Here is a 17,155-nt window from a genome sequence, read left to right on the forward strand (position 1 = left end):
GAAAATAACTCAAATTGAAGAATTTTAAAATTATGTCATTAGTTGGCCCCTCCCCCCTCCCTTTGGTAGGTACTGGAAGGTTCCCGATTTTTTTTCTTTTAATCCACCATCTACTGCCACCAGATTCCAAAGTAGCAATTCAGAGACAGAAATCTTGTTTATTACTAATCTGATTCAGCTCAGGGATTCTTTTTCCTGGACCAGACATCAGGATCAGAAAACTCTTTCCTGTACTTCCTTTTCCCTAGACCCCCCTCTGGTTCCTATTTAGCATACTAGGAGCTTCTACCCAAGATACAGGCAGCCTCGAGCGCCTAACCAATGAGAAATACAAAGCATAAGGAAACCAAAAAGAGGTAAAGTCAAAAGATTACAAGAGAGAAAGAGTCCTCAGCCTAGAAGCAATCACTTTTAACCTTCTGGTTACACGAGAAACCCACCTTCCATTGCCACGATAGGCAGTCAGAACCTATCAGCACTACCGCTCATGAGGAAGGAGGATTAGGGTAGGGGGTACTCACTCTTGGAAACTGGAATGTGCTGTTAACATGTCTGAGAACTGAGATTTAGAAATACTTTGTTTTGGTTAATAGTTGAGCATAGCCTCTGATGCCAGACTGCCTGGATCTGAATTCTAGCTTCACTATTTGCCAATTGTTGGGAAAGTAAGCATTTCATGACCTTTTCTCATTGTAAAAGATGGTATTTCCTACTTTACTGGATTGCTATGAGAACCAAATAAGATTAATATATGTAAACTATTTGGAATAGTGCCTGGTACATGGCAAATGCTCAATAAATGTTATTATAAATGTTATCATTACTGTATCTGGCTCTGACAAGGAACTTTGCTGTAAAAGAAAAAACAGAAATGGGTGGTAGCTGGAGAGGGTAGTGGGAGCCAAAAGAGGGTTTTTTTGTTTGTTTTGTTTCGTCTTTAAAGATGGGAGAAAAAAACATCCTAAGTGTGCAGAGCAGGTTTAACTGGGGTTGCAGTTCTGTCAAGAGAGTACACAAAATGAGAGGAACAAGGGATGAGTGATTACAAGAGAGTAATCTTGTTGAGGGACTGATGAATGCAATCTGGTAAGAGTAAGGGAGAATAAGAGTCAGGGAAAAAGGTGGTAAGATCAGTGAATTATAGGCCCTGGTTGGGATGAAGAATTACGGGACTCAGGGAGAATAAATAAATTGGAAGAACAGAAAATGTTCAGAGTAGGAATATTAAAACTGAGAAAAAAGATGGGGTTGCAATTATGGATACAGACAAGGTTTAGGGCATGGTCGTGAGAGTGAAAGATGAAAGTAAGATAAAGCATATACATTTGTTAGAGGCTTCATGATCTTACATGCCGTACAGTGCCACAGAGGCCCCCTATGACCTAGCTCTACATTATTTCTGTGACTTTATCTTCTACTTTTCCCCTTGCTATTCTCCAGCCATAATGACCTTCTTGCTGTTCCTTCAGCACACTGAGCATGCTCTGCTTCAGTCTTTACACTTGTTCCCTCGGCCCATTTCACTTTTCCCCAAGATAATTGCATGACAAAGTCCCTCGCCTTCTTTGGCAATTTGCTCTAATGTCACTTTTGCATAGATTTTGAAATCTTCAAGGTTTAGGACATGGGTTATGTTGCAGAGACTAACTAGGAGCTAAAATCTTCAAGGCTGTGGTATACTGAGAAATTGTCAGATAAATGCAATAAGGAGCAGAAGTGAGTAGTATGGTCTGATAGCATGAGCTTCAAAGCTGAAGATTTTTAGAGAGGAGAGAAGGAGAAGAGTCTAGAAGTAGCAACGAAGAACACATAGGATCAGACCTTTCTTCCCTCTGAAGAGTTATCAAGTTTATAAAGGTTATTGGTATAAAATTTAATAAATTTATTAAGGTTATTAGCAGAGCTTACATAAAGTGAGCCCTAGCTGAATGTATTCACTGCTAGCTGCACATACTTCATTTTGCCTGTGTTTTTAGGCAGTTCAGTAGCTCATCTAGAAAATGGGTCATGACAATAAAGTAAGATTTACTGTTGTGCTAGTATTACCATTTAAAACCCTTTGATTTTAGCAGTAACTATGTGAAGAATTGACTTTCTTCTAAACTATGTAGGCCCAATACCACACAGTGGACTGTGTCTTCTACCAGAGTTCCCAATCAATTCAAACAGCACATAGCGTTAGTCTTAGGGAGAAGGCATTTGCCTGCTATTTTGGAAGAGGCCATACAACAGATGTCTAATGAGAAATGGAGCTTTAAAGTTATATATAAGGGCACATAAGCTTCATGTTCCCAGTGAATGGCCTTAAGTTCTTATTTGTATTGACCTTCTAGGTGAGATCTCCTAAGTTATGATCTATGGGCTTCTCAAAGGGCTTGAAAATACTATATAAATAATGGCAGGGATCTCGACAAACCACATTAGCAGAATATTTTTCACCTTTAGTAAATAATGTTTCAGTTCTGAAATGATACCACAATCGACATTTCAATTTAGCAGCTTGGTCATTTACAGCAAAGAGAAATAAATAATAATGAATGTCACTGTCTAAAAACAATGAAATAAAAAGTAAAAAAGTAGAATACAAAATTTAAACCACAGGTTAAAAGATTTACTTATTTTAATCATCTATGTTTTAGATTAACTTCCAAAATAACCAAATACTTTCATTTCTTATCTATTTCTGTGCATCTTCATGAAATATACAGAGAGTGCCAAAAAAAATGTATATACATTTTAAAAAAGGAAAAAACTGTATTAAAATTATGCTGATGGTAACCACTTTGAGCACCTCCTGTAGTTGCAGAAGTCAAACGTGACTTGTATTCATCTTTTGTTATTGGTATATATTGAGTATTACAATTTGAATAGTTTTTTCCTTTCTTAAAATGTGTATACATTTTTTTTTGGCACTCTGTATATTTAGTGACTACAGAGAGTAGAAAGCACTAATCTGATACTCTAAAAGGGCTGACATAAGTTATATGCAGAAAAGAGGAGGATTTGAAGAACTAAAAAGAATGCTGTTTTGAAACATAACTACTATGTCTTCTAACATGACTTCATAATGGTTTAGCGAAATGTATTTACATGAACTGTTCTCCTATCAATCCAAAAAATGTTTTCACGTAAAAGTATGTCATTAAACTGTGTATCATACTGAGAAGTTTACCAATGATTACAAAACCATTGGAGAAGTGATCTGGGTGAATTAAGAAGGTTATAAACTCATAACAATTTATTGATTAGCTTCCGAAGTTCGGATTAAGATCTGGATTGAACATATACTTAGGATCCTCTTAATCCTTAAAAACTGGCATAAAGAAAAAATTTAAAAGTCTGTAACAGTACTGGGAAAGAAAAAAAGTGTATTTTGATTAATCAGAAATTCTGAGTAATTCCTGAAAAATTAGAAGGTAAATGGAATCTGATTGAAGGATGAAATCTTAATTCAAACTATGCATGGGAAAATGGCTCCAAAAGGTGGTAAGGACTCCAGAGGTTTGGATGCTTTTAGTTCAGCCATGAAAGAAGCATGGTATTTCTTGACAATACCAAAAAAAAAAAAAAAAAAAAAAGTAAATGTAGTCTACACTTCTAGAAGACTTCATACTAGTTGTACTCTTTCACTATAAACACCAGAAACAGGCTAATTAATAGAACATGTGCAGAAAATCTAGTAAGAAATCTGAAACACAAAATGATCAAACAAGCAAGAATCACCACATATTTGAGGGAAACCAACATGAAAGACATCAAACTCAACAAAATTAATCCGAGAAAACAATTAATAGAACAAAAAGACTCAAAAACATATACAATTAATATCCTGAGAAAGCCAAAAGGAAATTACATCCATGAAACTAAACAGGCTCTTAAGAAAAACAATTAAAGAACATAAATAAAAAGTAACTGCCAAAAAAACAACCAACCAAAACATCAAACCCCAAAACAACTCATCAGATAGACTGATTCACAGAATGAACATAGCTTTAGAATTGATCAGTATGTTGGGAGACTTAGCTACGAAATTCTCCCAGAGCACAGTGCAAAAGACAAAGAGATAAAAAATGTAAAAGAAAAAGTAAGAGACATGGAAGACAAATTTAGGAGTTCTAATATACACCCCGAAGAAGTTCCACAAGTATGTAACAGAAAGCATAAAAATAAACAAAGAAATAATAAGTATCTCAGAACTGAAAATAGACCTAAGTCCTCAAATTGAAAAGGTCCACAAAGTGCTGAGCAGGATGAATGAAAAATAAAGACACATCGTGGTGAACTTTCAAAATATTATGGAAAAGATATTAAAATTTCCAGAGAGGGAACAAAAAAATGACTGACAAAGAAATTAGATCAGATTGGTACCAGGCTATCCATGATACTGAATATAAGAGGACAATGGAAGAATATTTTCAGAAGTCTAAAGGAATTTGATCCCTAGTCAAATTGGAAATAAATACATCTTTAGATGCACAAAGACTCGAAGAGTTTATCACCCATAAGCCCTTTCTGAAAAAAGTTCCTTAAAGTGATATTCCAACAAAGATAATTCCAAGAGGATAACATGCATATAGCAAACCATGGAAGGCAGAGAAACTAATAAAAATCTAAGAGTTAAAATAAATTATTGATTAAAAATAATATGGAAGCAGAATAGGCTTGGGGCTCTGTTGGGGGTCCTGTCTGAGAAGAAAGGCAACTGATAGGGAACTTTCTTCTCTATGTGTTGAAGCTCGGGTGAGAACCAGAAGGTGGTGGGTCCTAGGGAGAGCCTGACTATGAGGGATATCTGGCTCAAAGATGCAGTACACTTCCCTGACTTGGAGGGAAGTGTACTGCATATACTTCCCTGACTAGGAGGGAAGTGTACTGCATACACTTCCCTGACTAGAAGGGAAGTGTACTGCATATACTTCCCTGACTAGGAGGAAAGTGTACTGCATCTTTCTGAAGGAACTGAATGGGAAGATCGAATGCTCCCTGACTTTGAGACTGAGAGATCCCAGAGGGCTGAGAGGTGAGGGATGCTGTTCAGGGACCTCAGCAGGGACTGCCACTTCACTTTTCACTGCTGGAGGACTATTAACATGCAGGATATTCCAAAAAACAGATTTGAACCCAATGAGCTGAAAAAGAAAAATAACCCATTTAAGGCAGCCCAGCAACCAGAAACAAAAATCAGCAGAATAATCAGAACACAGGAAAAAAAATCAGCAAAATAGAAATGCTAGAGAAGACAAACATATGAATAAAAATAACAGTACTTAAGGAGATTCAAGTGTAGTGAGCATACATACACACACATTTGTAAAAGTTTAGTAACACTTTCAAAACAAAATTTTAAATGATGAATTTAAGAGTAGGCTGGTCATTGCAAGTGCATGAAATATCTCAAAGTACAAAACAAACTTACATAAAGGAAAATCAAGACAGAAAAGATTTGAAGACTAGATCAAGGAAATAGAACAAAGAGATAATGGGATTTCTAGAAGGAGAAAAAGGAACAAATGGAGAGAAGATGAAATTACAACAGATAATAGAAAATTTTACTTGAGTTAGAAAGACGGGAGTCTGCTAAGTTCCAGCCTGCACTGATGAGAAAAGCACACATTTAGGCATGATTGATCAAGTTCCCGAACTCTAAGGATACACGGAAAACCTTATAAACATTCAGGCAGAACGAACTAGTTACTTAAAAGGAAAAAAGTCAGACTGGCAACAAAATAGCCCACCTATGCACCCTGAGACAAACAGCATCCATAAGCCCCGAGAGAAAAGGATCCTTTACTCAGTCAATTTATTATTCACCCTTCAGAGCAAAAGTAAGAAACAAACTAGGAAACAGACCTCAAGATGGAATAAGAGAAATGGAAACCCTGGTTAGCCATGTAAAATTAAATGTACATGGATGACAACAGACATCTCAGGATTGTGAAAAGAGGAACTTGAACTCATGAAACAAAAGAGAAAGGTAGTAAAATCACTCTAAAGATTTCACTGTGGGAGAACAGTGAAGGAGATTAAGTATATTCTAAAGAGGAACAGGGAACCTTACTCTGCCAGTTATCAGAACACAGCATAAAAAAACCTCTGTAATCAAATGTTACTGATTTAGAAAAAGACAAAAAGAGCAGCTGAACAGCACAGAGATTCCAGATGCTGATTCCAAGTTATATGAAAATTTAGTATGTGACAAAAGTAGTGGTTCAATTGTTAAACAAAGAACCATTTAGTAAATGATGCTGGCACAGCTGGTAATTCATTCTGGAAGAAGAGAGACTAAGTTAATTACCAATGGCCAGTGATTTAATCCATCATGCCTTCATAAGGAAACCTCCACAGTAACCTCTAATCCGTAGGGTTCAGAGAGCTTCCGGGTTGAGCACATCCAGATGCTGCGAGGATGGCACACACACAGAGAGAGGGCATGGAGCCCCACAGCACCCACTTCCCCACTTACCCTGCCCTGCGCATGTCTTCAATTTGGCCGTTCATTAATAACACACCCCTTATAATGAACTGGCAGAGTCAAATATTTTCCTGAGTTCTCTGAGCCATTCTAGCAAATTACTGAAGCTAAGCAGGGGTGAGGGGGTGGGAGTGGGGTGGGGTTGTGGGAATCCCCAATTTATAGCTGGTTGGTCAGAAGTACAGGTGACTTTATACTTGCTACTGGCATCTGAAATGTGGGCAGTCTTGTAGGACTGAACTTTTTAAAACATGGCACCTGATGCTAACTCCAGGTAGTCAGTGCCAGAACTGAATTGTTGGTGCCTGGAGAATCAGAGAATTAGTTGTTCGTGATGGAAAAAGCTCCAGATCTAGCACTCGAAGTTTCGTCTAAAACAATGCAGCACTCAAATGTAAAATGAACTTTGGGAAAATGAGATACATTATAATACATCACAATCACAATTATACTGAAACAGTAAGTCAAGAGAAAGAAATGTAATAAGTTGTTAAAAGTAAATGTCTTTGAGTAATGATATCAAAGGTGATTTTCCCCATTTTTCACTTTTTCATTTTCCTAATATTTCTAAAATGAACATATATTACACTTTCCTGTAAGGAAAAAAAAAATCAAAGCTGTCTTTTGGACTAACATGTTTTAACATGTTTGGACTAACATGAGAGGTTATGTGTATGTCTTTTAGAAAAGTCTATTAAATTACTACTGAAAAGCTATCATCTCCCTAACCCATGTTTAATATGTGAAATCTAAAACAGAGATGAATAGAGGTATTAGCTATGCCATGGTTCTAATACATTCTAAAGAAGCATGGTGGAAAATATTACTTTTGGAGAAGTTAACTTTTTGGTCTTGATGCTATTAAATAAATCCACACTTTCAACCAGATTTGAAAAGGAAAAAGCTTTAGTACTAAAGAAGCTGAAATATCTTAGGCAATAATAAAGGAATTAAAAGAGAATCAGGCAATATTGAATACTGAACCGGGCCATATTTTGACATGAAAGCCTGTCATGTAACTAAGACAACATTTTATAATTTTCTTCTAGTGGAAGTCAAATGAAAATACATCATTGACTTTCTAGCTGTCCAATAAAAAAAATAAACTGCTTCCTAAAGAATTTTTAAAATTTTGTAATCCAAATATCTTCACTATGCATAATGTTCTGTTCAATTTACTTTTCAAGAACCCCTCTATTTACTGTTTCTAATTTGAATTTGAATTATTTTTCGATCTAAAAGGAGAAATAATTGTTTTAAATATAGGTTAACAAAAAAATTTAATATAGATTTTTCATGAAATTTGTGGTCAACTACCTATTTTGTTTGTATTCCTATATCTTGATAGTTGGCTTAATAAGATAAAATTACACAACTAAAAAATTAGAGCTAAAAGGGGCTCTAGTGATTGCTAGTCTTCCCACCAGGAATCTTTTTTTTTTTTTTTTAAACTTCTGAACTCTATTTGCTATGTAATATGTCTTCCAATTCAAAAAATATACTCAATGAAACTTGCTCAAGAGACAACTAGTCTACAGATTTAGTATATTTTTCAGTCAAAAGTAATTTGATGTGTTAGTCTCATCTTTATAAAGAAAAATACAGTTTCTATTAGGCATTTTGATAAATGAAAATAACTTACAAGTACTTTTCCCTTATCTGTACCCGAGGGATCAGGAGACCCCTGAATGATCCACCTAGTCCAACTTCCTAATTTTATAATAAGGTATGTGAATAAAGTAACTTGCTAAGTATAAACAATTTAAATCAAATGAAACACAACCTCAAGTGGACTATTTCCACCAGTGATAAAAATAAGAAATGCTTCACACTATACACATTATAATTTTCTTTAAGTCTTTTTTTATTTAGAGATTTTTCTGGTAAGGAGATATACCATAGGAAAGCAATTTCACTGGCAGTGAGGTATGTATATACTCTACCAAAATACTCCTTATTTAATGTTTTTAACTTTATTTACATACGAAGAAAAGTATCAATGCATATCCTTGTTTCAACTATAGTATTAGCCATACTACATGAAATAAAATGAAATGGTGCTTGCATACAAAAACTATTATTTGTAAAGGAATCTGATTTCAGCTTAAAAGAACTAATTTGCTTTTGAAAAAAAAGTTTAAAAGAAGAATCACGATTTATCATGACCAAGACACCTGCACCATATTTTCCATTCCTCACAGCACATTTATTTCAGTAATTCTGTTATGTCGGTTCTTAGCATAAGCATAGTGTTACACGATTTTCGTACATATAATCACATCCAAAACAAGTTCTAAAATTTAAATTGTAAACATTCTCATCATATGTAGAAATATTTCAATCGGTGTATTAAGTTTTGCTAACTGATCAATTTTGGAAGAGAATATAAATGAGAAATCCTATTCTAAATTGTGTAGTGAGCATTGTTTATTAATTACATTTCTACAACGTTAAATAAAGTAAGAGGCAAACCTGTCCTGTAAGCATGTCAAATTTTAGGTAAAACACTAAAAAGAAATAAATCTGTTAACAAAAGGATGTCTTGCCATAAAGAACATTAGATTTTTAAAATCTATTATGATACAAAAATGTCAAGGGTAAATAGCATCTTTGTTGACAAAGTAGGAGGTAGCATGGACGCACCACTTTATTGTCTGAGAAATGCAACTGGAGTAAAGAATATTTCCTTACCACAAATAATTTCCAGGACTATGTACATATTTCTTTTAGAAATACTTGTTTAAACAAATCTCCCTCCACTTTTTAGTATAAAAAAAACCGTTCCATGTGATTTAAAAAAAACACTTACACATCTAGATAGAATAGTACTCTGCCCTATTTGAGTGAACAGTCGCAATCTATGAAGTACATGATATTTAATGCCCTAAATTGAGTAAATTTAGTTAGCGGTTCCTGGTATTATACAAAACACTAAATACATACAAACAAAATATAATATCTTATTTTTCAATGCAAGTCTTGTGGGGAAGAAACAGAACCTTGATTCTGGTAACACTGCAGAAAACATAATTTTCCAGTAAGTCTCTCTTTAAGTATCCATGTGCAACAGTTTATTAATGACTGCTTACATGTACTGATCTTTTACTGAGTGAATACAGTTCACTGACAAAACCCAGTAACCTTAAAAACACATCTTCCATCCTATGTAAAATATATAAACTACTTACTGTTTGAAGTACTCAATTTGCTCTGATGTCACTGTTAATTCACCTTTCCCCATTTTCCTGCTTTAGTATTTATAAACGGATAATTTAATGTGACTTAGAAAAAAAAAAAGACAAAGAATTTCAAATTTACATCCAATTCAAATTTGCTATTTAAAAGGTTTCCTTGTTCTATGAAGCTGCTTCTGCCATTAGTAGAGAAAATGAAGTTTCTGTAATGGAGGCAGGCTTTTTAAATAGTGACGTGACTTCCACCATGCCAGCTCCAGTCCGTGGAAGATTAGCGTTTACAATGTGTCGTTGTAAGTGCTTAATCCAGTCTTCCTGAACAGACAATGGTCCACGAAAGACTAGGCCACAAAACCTACAGAAGAAGTTGATGATAGTTCTCTTAACATGACCAATTCCCTTTAAAACCAATTCCCATTAAACCCAAAAACATAAGAAGTAAACTTTATATTAGAGATAGTACTTGACAATAGTTTCTAAATATATATAAAGTCAAAATGATTTAATGCAATATCAAAACTGCCAATTCATATGTTTTAATAGCTATAACTCTCATAAATTTGCAGAAATGGGAACACTATTACTAGGTTAATATTACATAAAAGGTCTTAACACCAACACATCTTAAAACATTTGAAATAATTCTATTTCCAAAATATACCATCCTTTTCAAAAGACCCTTCCCCAATTCAGAATTCTTTAAAATGTATAAGGGTGAGTATGGAAGGAGGTGTGAATGGTTTGTATAGCTATACTTAGATGTATGCATGGAGAAAATGTGTTCCCAATAAGCAGAAACTCAAGACAATTAAATACCAAGCCAAACAAAGCAAATAAACAAAATACAACAAAAAAGCTACTTTTATAATTCACAGCATCATAGAGGCTCCTAGCTAATATAAAAAAGTTGATCTATTAGTTACTGAAGTACAACATATTATGAACTAAGATTTTAAGCTTGTCTCCAAAAATTCATTTATAATTTGTTAAGAATGCACCTTTGCCACAAATTAAAAATCCCAAATGAAACAACTAATACATCTCAACACAAAACCTGAAGAAACTAAGTAGATTCGGCAATATAGGCATGTACCTGCATCGGAGAATGTAAACCTCGTCAGCACCATGAGGTAATGATAGCATTTTCTTCTTGCTTCCAGATCTTGACCTTGATTTCTTTTGCTTACAATCTAAGGCTTAAAAAGGGAAGGGAAAGACTTAACATTTCTTATATAGTCCAAAATACAGATGTGTATATACATACATATATACACATATGCATGTGTGTATGTACTTATACACACATACATACATTTCTAGAGAAGTCAGACCATGTAAATCAAGTTAGAAAAAGTCTGTATTTATTTGTATTCCCTGAAGCATGCACAAACAGCAGTAATGCTATCTGCACACATTCTTCCTGCACTGCTTTTCTAAATAATGCTTTACCATACCAAACCAGAACTGAGAAAATGTAACTAAATAACTTGAAGTTACTAAATTGGTCAATTATTACAATAATGGTAATCTTTTCTCTTATGATCATACACACATTATTTTAACATCTGGTTAAATCTTCCTAATTTCCAGGAAAATTACAGCCTTTTAAGTTTGCATTTGATTACTACTCCATTTAAGTAGGTCTTACATGCTTTAAAAACTTAGTAAAGGAACATCAGCAATGTAATAAAAAGTTCAATGAAAAATCAATTTTATAGCAAATCACTTTGAATTTTATAAGAAATAGCTCTTAAAATTAGATGATGTCCTACATTTGAAAGGGCAAAAAAAGCTCAACTTTCCTTTTTTAACTCAACCAGAATGGCATGTACAATTATGTATATTTCATTTTACTAGAAAATAAATATAAATCAGATTATCTCATGCAAGTTTACAAATGGATTGGAAGATTAATGTTATTATTATTTTTTTTTTTTACTTTTTTTTCTTTTTACATTTTCTCCTATAGCTATTTTCAAAATGATTAAAAAGGGGGAAATTTATATTAAAGTGGATCAAAATTTAAGTGCTGTTCTTGAAAATTTTCTCTTTTCCTTCCATCAGTTATTCCACAAAATCTAATTTAATAAAGGAAATACAGAAATTTTTATAGGTAGGACTAGTCAGGATATAACATTTTATTGGTCTTTGAAAACATCGACACCATTCCTTTGGATAAACGGATGATAGTATTACAGGGTGCTGCTGGTCAATTAACAGGAAGAGAAAGTAAAGAGTTTTTATCTAGGGATCCCTAGGGGGACGGAAACAAATGTAACAGAAGAGTTACAAATGGCTTTTCTTCTGTTACCCTGAATCCCCTGGAAAAATTCTAGGTAAGAGAGAATAGGAACTGGCTGTTCAATGATTCTGTGAAATGAGTTTTTCAAAGTCCAGATTCCAAAAGAATAGATGTTATTATTACAAAACCAGTAAACATAGTTCCTTACAGTAGTCAAGTGGCCATACGAATGGAAACGTCATACAGAAAATTAAAAACCACGACAAGTCTAAATCTCATTCAAGCCGGTTTTCTACTTCCTGTCACCTGCCTCTTTAAAAGTAAAATCTAGGGCCTACAGTCTTTCTCTGCTTATCCTCAGAAGAAGAATCTAATAAGAACTACAGGAAGTCAAGTATTAAAGGATGGCTAATTCAAAGCTTCACCCAAAACCGGAATAGAAAAATCTTACAAGGTTCTCATTAGTTATCTTAGTAAAGAGCCTGGAACATAGTAGGAACTCAACAAGTACTTCTGAAGTAAAAAATAAAGGAAAACCCAGTAATTTAACCTTTGACATTTATTATAGATAGCATATGAACGGAAATTTGTTCTACCATCATGTCATACAGGTAGTATTCCAGTAGAACAACTCTGCATCATTTGTTTAAATGAATATGTTGCTAAATTCTTCACTGGTCAGTCTAGTTTAGTTGTAGAAACTAGGTTCTTCACATCCAGTAGGAACAGTGAGGTATCATGTACTTTATAATCAGCACTTTCTTTTTCCTAGTTGCACTGGTGAGCAATTTGAATTTAAATTAATTTTAAAGCAATTCATACACTAGAAGTAAAAGAGTCTGAGGAACTCAAAGGTTAGATGTCAACTAATCTTTCCTTATTTATAAGGTAAACCACACACAATCCATCTTTGTTACCTAGAACAGAGCAAGCATTTGATACATCTTGAGATTATAGGTAGAATCTTACTTCCATGAGCTTGCTGGTTATCAAAATTGCCATACTGTATTCAAATTCCCTTGTAAATAAATTACTGTAGGATACAAATAGAATACATTATAACAATCCTTTAAAATATTGTTCACAGAATGCTAATGTTAGGTTGTAGAACAAACTGTAGAAGGGCAGAGGGCAAGGAGGAAGTATGCAAAAGACTGTTTTATCTGTTACAAAGTGTTCAACTTACATTTAGATGCTGTGATACTTTTCAATTCCAACTGGACACGTTTACTCTGAAGTGTAAAAATGTTTTTGACTTTAATAGAGGAAAAAAAATTTTTCTAATTTGATTTTATATGGATTCTAGAAACTGAAGTTTAGGCTGTTTTATGAATGATCAGATCTAAATGTTAAATGAGAATGTCATAGTTTTTGTATTAGGGTGGTGCAAAATTAATTGCGGTTTAAAAGATTAAAGGTAATTGCAAAAACCGCAATTACTTTTGCACCAACCTAACAGTGTTTAATATTTGAAGGTATTATGACTTTGGAAAGTAGGACAACTCTGCCAGCATGTCATTCATTATCTCCAGTATCCAGGGTTCCAAGTAAGTTTAGAGATCACATGCACTGGGAATCCTTGGAAACTTGTCCATAAAGGATAAAAACCTGGGGCCACTGGTAATTAATTATACCTAAATACTTCAGTAGAATATCTCTATGAATAGCTCTATGATCATTTTTAAATGTCTTAGCCCTTGAAATGTCACTTATTTATTTAAAAGGTAAAACATGAATACATTTTAGAAGAATAGTTTTTTCTAATACCAACATCAAACCTTTATTTACCCTTGTAATACTGCCTAAACAATTGAGAAAAATCTGTAAAAAAATTTTTTTTGCTTTAAATGAGTATTTAACGTATTAATATGCACACAAAGGGAACAGCTATATGGTATTCTCTATACGAACAAAGATGATTTACACAAAATGTTCCATCAAATAAAAAAGATGATGTACAAACATCCATTATACAAATGATGTCCATTATACAAATGTTTTCATTTTATAGATTTTATTATACCTAGAGGGAAAAGCAGTTTTATTCTGGATTGTACCAGGAATCACTAGTGCATTAAAAAAAGAATATCACTAACACATTCAGTTTTAATATAATGGGGCTGGCTTATCAATATTAACTGATAAATAGCCAAAGGTTTAACAAAGTTGTTTAATAACCTGTCAAATAGATAATTTTATACAAAGCTTTTATTTGCACTTACTTGTTAATGTCAAAAACTAAACACATATAACACCATTTTTCCTGTTCCACAGTACTTTAAATCTAACATTGTTTCTTTACTTAAAATTTACAAAAAATACTAGATTAGTTTTAGAAATTCTTAATTTTCTTCGTAAGTATAATTGCTTCTTTAGAAAGGAACAAACTCAGTTAACTCCAACATTCCTATGGTTCCTATTCAGGGTGGCAGAAAATGTTTAAGTGATCAATTTTAACCAGAAGACTGTGAAAAGAAAATATTTGCAGTTATCTGATTTATAAAAGATTGAAATTGCCACCGGGAATATTCAACTTGCGAGGAGAATGAATTGAGCTGTAAGGTCACTTACAAAAATTTTTAGAATATACCTTTAGGTAAACAAGCTGTTTTGATCAAATAGGAGTGAGTAATACAATAGACTTATGAGCCCTTAAAAAAAACACCATACTGCTGTGCTATGAAACACAAGAACAACATCTGTGTCTAAAGCACTAAACAGGATTGGTGAAAAACAAATCAGTCAATAACATAAAATACAAATTCAAGACTGTTTTCTGAGACATTATTTAGTTTTATACAAAGAAGAAAAAGAATTTACTTTGGGCACTAATATTATGAAATAGTCCTTTTGCCCATTCCATCTTTCTGCCCATTATATACAAAACTGTCTCAATTAATTTTATTTTCTTTTTAATTCACTACACAAATGCCCTCCAAGAATGAGGAGTTATTTCTTAAGAACACCTGAAACTTCTGTGGTAAAGAAGCACATCATAACCACATTAAAATTCACCAGCAAAATACTTTTATTTGCAGTTATGCTCCCCTGACCGTTCAGTAAAAAGCTCCATTTCATCTGTTTTGTTCCTCAATGAATGTTGGCATCTCTGGGGTAAAGTGAAACTTAATATAATGGCCAGCTTATATATATCCAAAATAAGAGGCATGGAATCGCTTTACTAGGGAGAAGAAAATTTCTTTCCCAACTAGTCAGCCTGTATAAGGTGGGTAGGCAACAGAAACTACGAACTCATTCAGGAAGACAGTAAGGATAAAAATGACATGACCAGGTACGCCATCATTCCACCACCATTAACAAGCTGGTGGTGGAGGTGGCAGTGGCAGTAGTGAGGTGGAAAGAGGATGCATATGCCCCAAGGGGTACACGGTGTGAGACGGATAAACAAACAAGATTAGCTGCTGCCATGAATCCTTCAAGGTTCATAAATCCCAAACACATAAAAGACTGTGCAAATAGCATTTTCTTTCCCTCAGCCTCAACTGAAAAAGCAGCATGGCTTTTTTGAGGGGTGGGGAGAGAAATGTTAGCTTGCATAACATAGGGATGGGGGGATAGGGAAAGCCATTTGTTGAAAAGCCAAATTCTTATTTCTTCAGTGTACCTTTTTCTTTTTGCATAAAGTGCCTAAAAGAGGGTGTACATTGCAATGTCGCATAGGGCCCTACACTTGGTTTAATGCTCTGCTGTTGCAATCTTGAAATTCTTAATAGTTTTTTAACACAAGGTACTACATTTTCATTTTGCACTGAACCCTGCAAATGATGTGGACAGTTCTGGGTACTAAGTCCCTACCACCGTAAATGAAAAAGGCAGCCCTCAGGTCTCCCTCTTAATCTCGTAGCCCGTTAAAAACAAAAAGCAAACAAACAAAAAAACAGCAATTAAGAACAACTGTTAAATCCCACTCTCCTTCAGTCCATTAAAATTGGAAAGGCCTTACTTCCCTACCTCTTAATACCAATTCTTTGCTCCTGTACTGCCATAGTCGAACCAGTCATTATTCCCAAGACGTACATACAAAGCAGTTTCTTTTTAAGTGGATTATTGTTATGAAAAGCAATGTTGCCCTTCCAATCAGAATTAAGCCTATATATACACAATTAGCAACTTCAAACGTGTATTTTCATTATTTTCCCTTGATATTTGCACTCCAAAACTGGGTATTTTTTCAGTACCCTAAGTTACTTTCATCAATTTTGTTTTTGAGTTTCCATTCTCAATAACTAAAAAATAACTAACCTAGAATCACAGAGCAATCGTGGCAAAATTAATTAGATCCTGCATGGTTTAACATTTTACCTGGAATAGAATGCAATGCAAAATATCTGAAAAGCAGATTTCCTTTGCTTTAAGCATGAGCTTTATGGTTTAACAGTATTAGTCTAGAAGAGACAGGTAGCTTAGGTTTGCCCTATAAAGTCCAGAGGTTGTGTTAAGGGTACCAACAGTCTCATATCCTTGGTTCAGAGAAAGAGTTAAAGCAAATGAAGGCAGACTTTATTTAAACTTGGGTCTCCTTGGGAGAAGGAAAAGCACATGTAATTTGTAGAAGCCTCTGTTATCTCAAAGTACAGGGGATGACTAGTAAAAGAATATTTTGAGCAAGTATTTTCAAGATGTGAGAGGAAAAGTTAAACAAATCTGATACTTCACACATTTTTAGAAACAGAGAATTGAAGGCAGACTAGTTTTTCCAGCTTGCCAAAAGTTAAAAGCTAACAATACCCCAGCTACAAGTTGCTTACTGGTCAGGAGAGTAAATATATTATTTCTCTATGGTGACAAGTAAGAAAAGACATTTAAAATTTCTCCGTAAGATGGTGGACCTGCATGCTGTTTTATTCAAAATAGGTGCTTATTATTATCAACCGCTAATCTATGAATCTAAAATTGGAATAAAAATTAAAATCATAGTGACAAATCTGCTTTAAATCACTTTTGTTTAGAATGATCTGAGTATAATCACTCCCTGGCCTCTAAAAGTCTCAGTATTTCCAAAAGTATAATTTCATATTTAGGAGTAATTAAATAATTGTTCCTGATTACAAAATTAGTTAAGAAACGAAACTGCCTTACTGTAAAATTTCCCATCAAATTACCTTTAATACAATCATGTTCAACTTAAATTAGATAGGGCTCACAATAATTATAATAGTAAATCTAAATGTCACAAATCCACATTCCCAATAGATCTGATTTTAAAATAATTTTGAAGTGCTTTAC

The 17,155-nt window shown here is 33.9% G+C and overlaps 1 protein-coding gene across 15 annotated transcripts in view; it reads right to left on the reverse strand.

The window, feature by feature from the left end:
- Positions 1-8,312: 8,312 nt before the first annotated feature.
- ZNF644 (zinc finger protein 644) overlaps positions 8,313-17,155 on the reverse strand; it is a 103,538-nt gene continuing 94,695 nt past the window's right edge. For all 15 annotated transcript variants that reach the window (XM_019753164.2, XM_019753114.2, XM_019753156.2 and 12 more), the window contains 2 exons: positions 10,760-10,862; positions 8,313-10,021 (listed from right to left, as the gene is read on the reverse strand). In XM_019753164.2, coding sequence (XP_019608723.2) covers positions 9,829-10,021; positions 10,760-10,862 — 296 coding nt within the window. In that variant the 3' untranslated portion in view covers positions 8,313-9,828. The remainder of the gene's footprint in view (positions 10,022-10,759; positions 10,863-17,155) is intronic.

Source organism: Rhinolophus sinicus, linkage group LG06, assembly GCF_036562045.2.
Source record: "Rhinolophus sinicus isolate RSC01 linkage group LG06, ASM3656204v1, whole genome shotgun sequence".
Classification (NCBI taxonomy): Eukaryota; Metazoa; Chordata; class Mammalia; order Chiroptera; family Rhinolophidae; genus Rhinolophus; species Rhinolophus sinicus.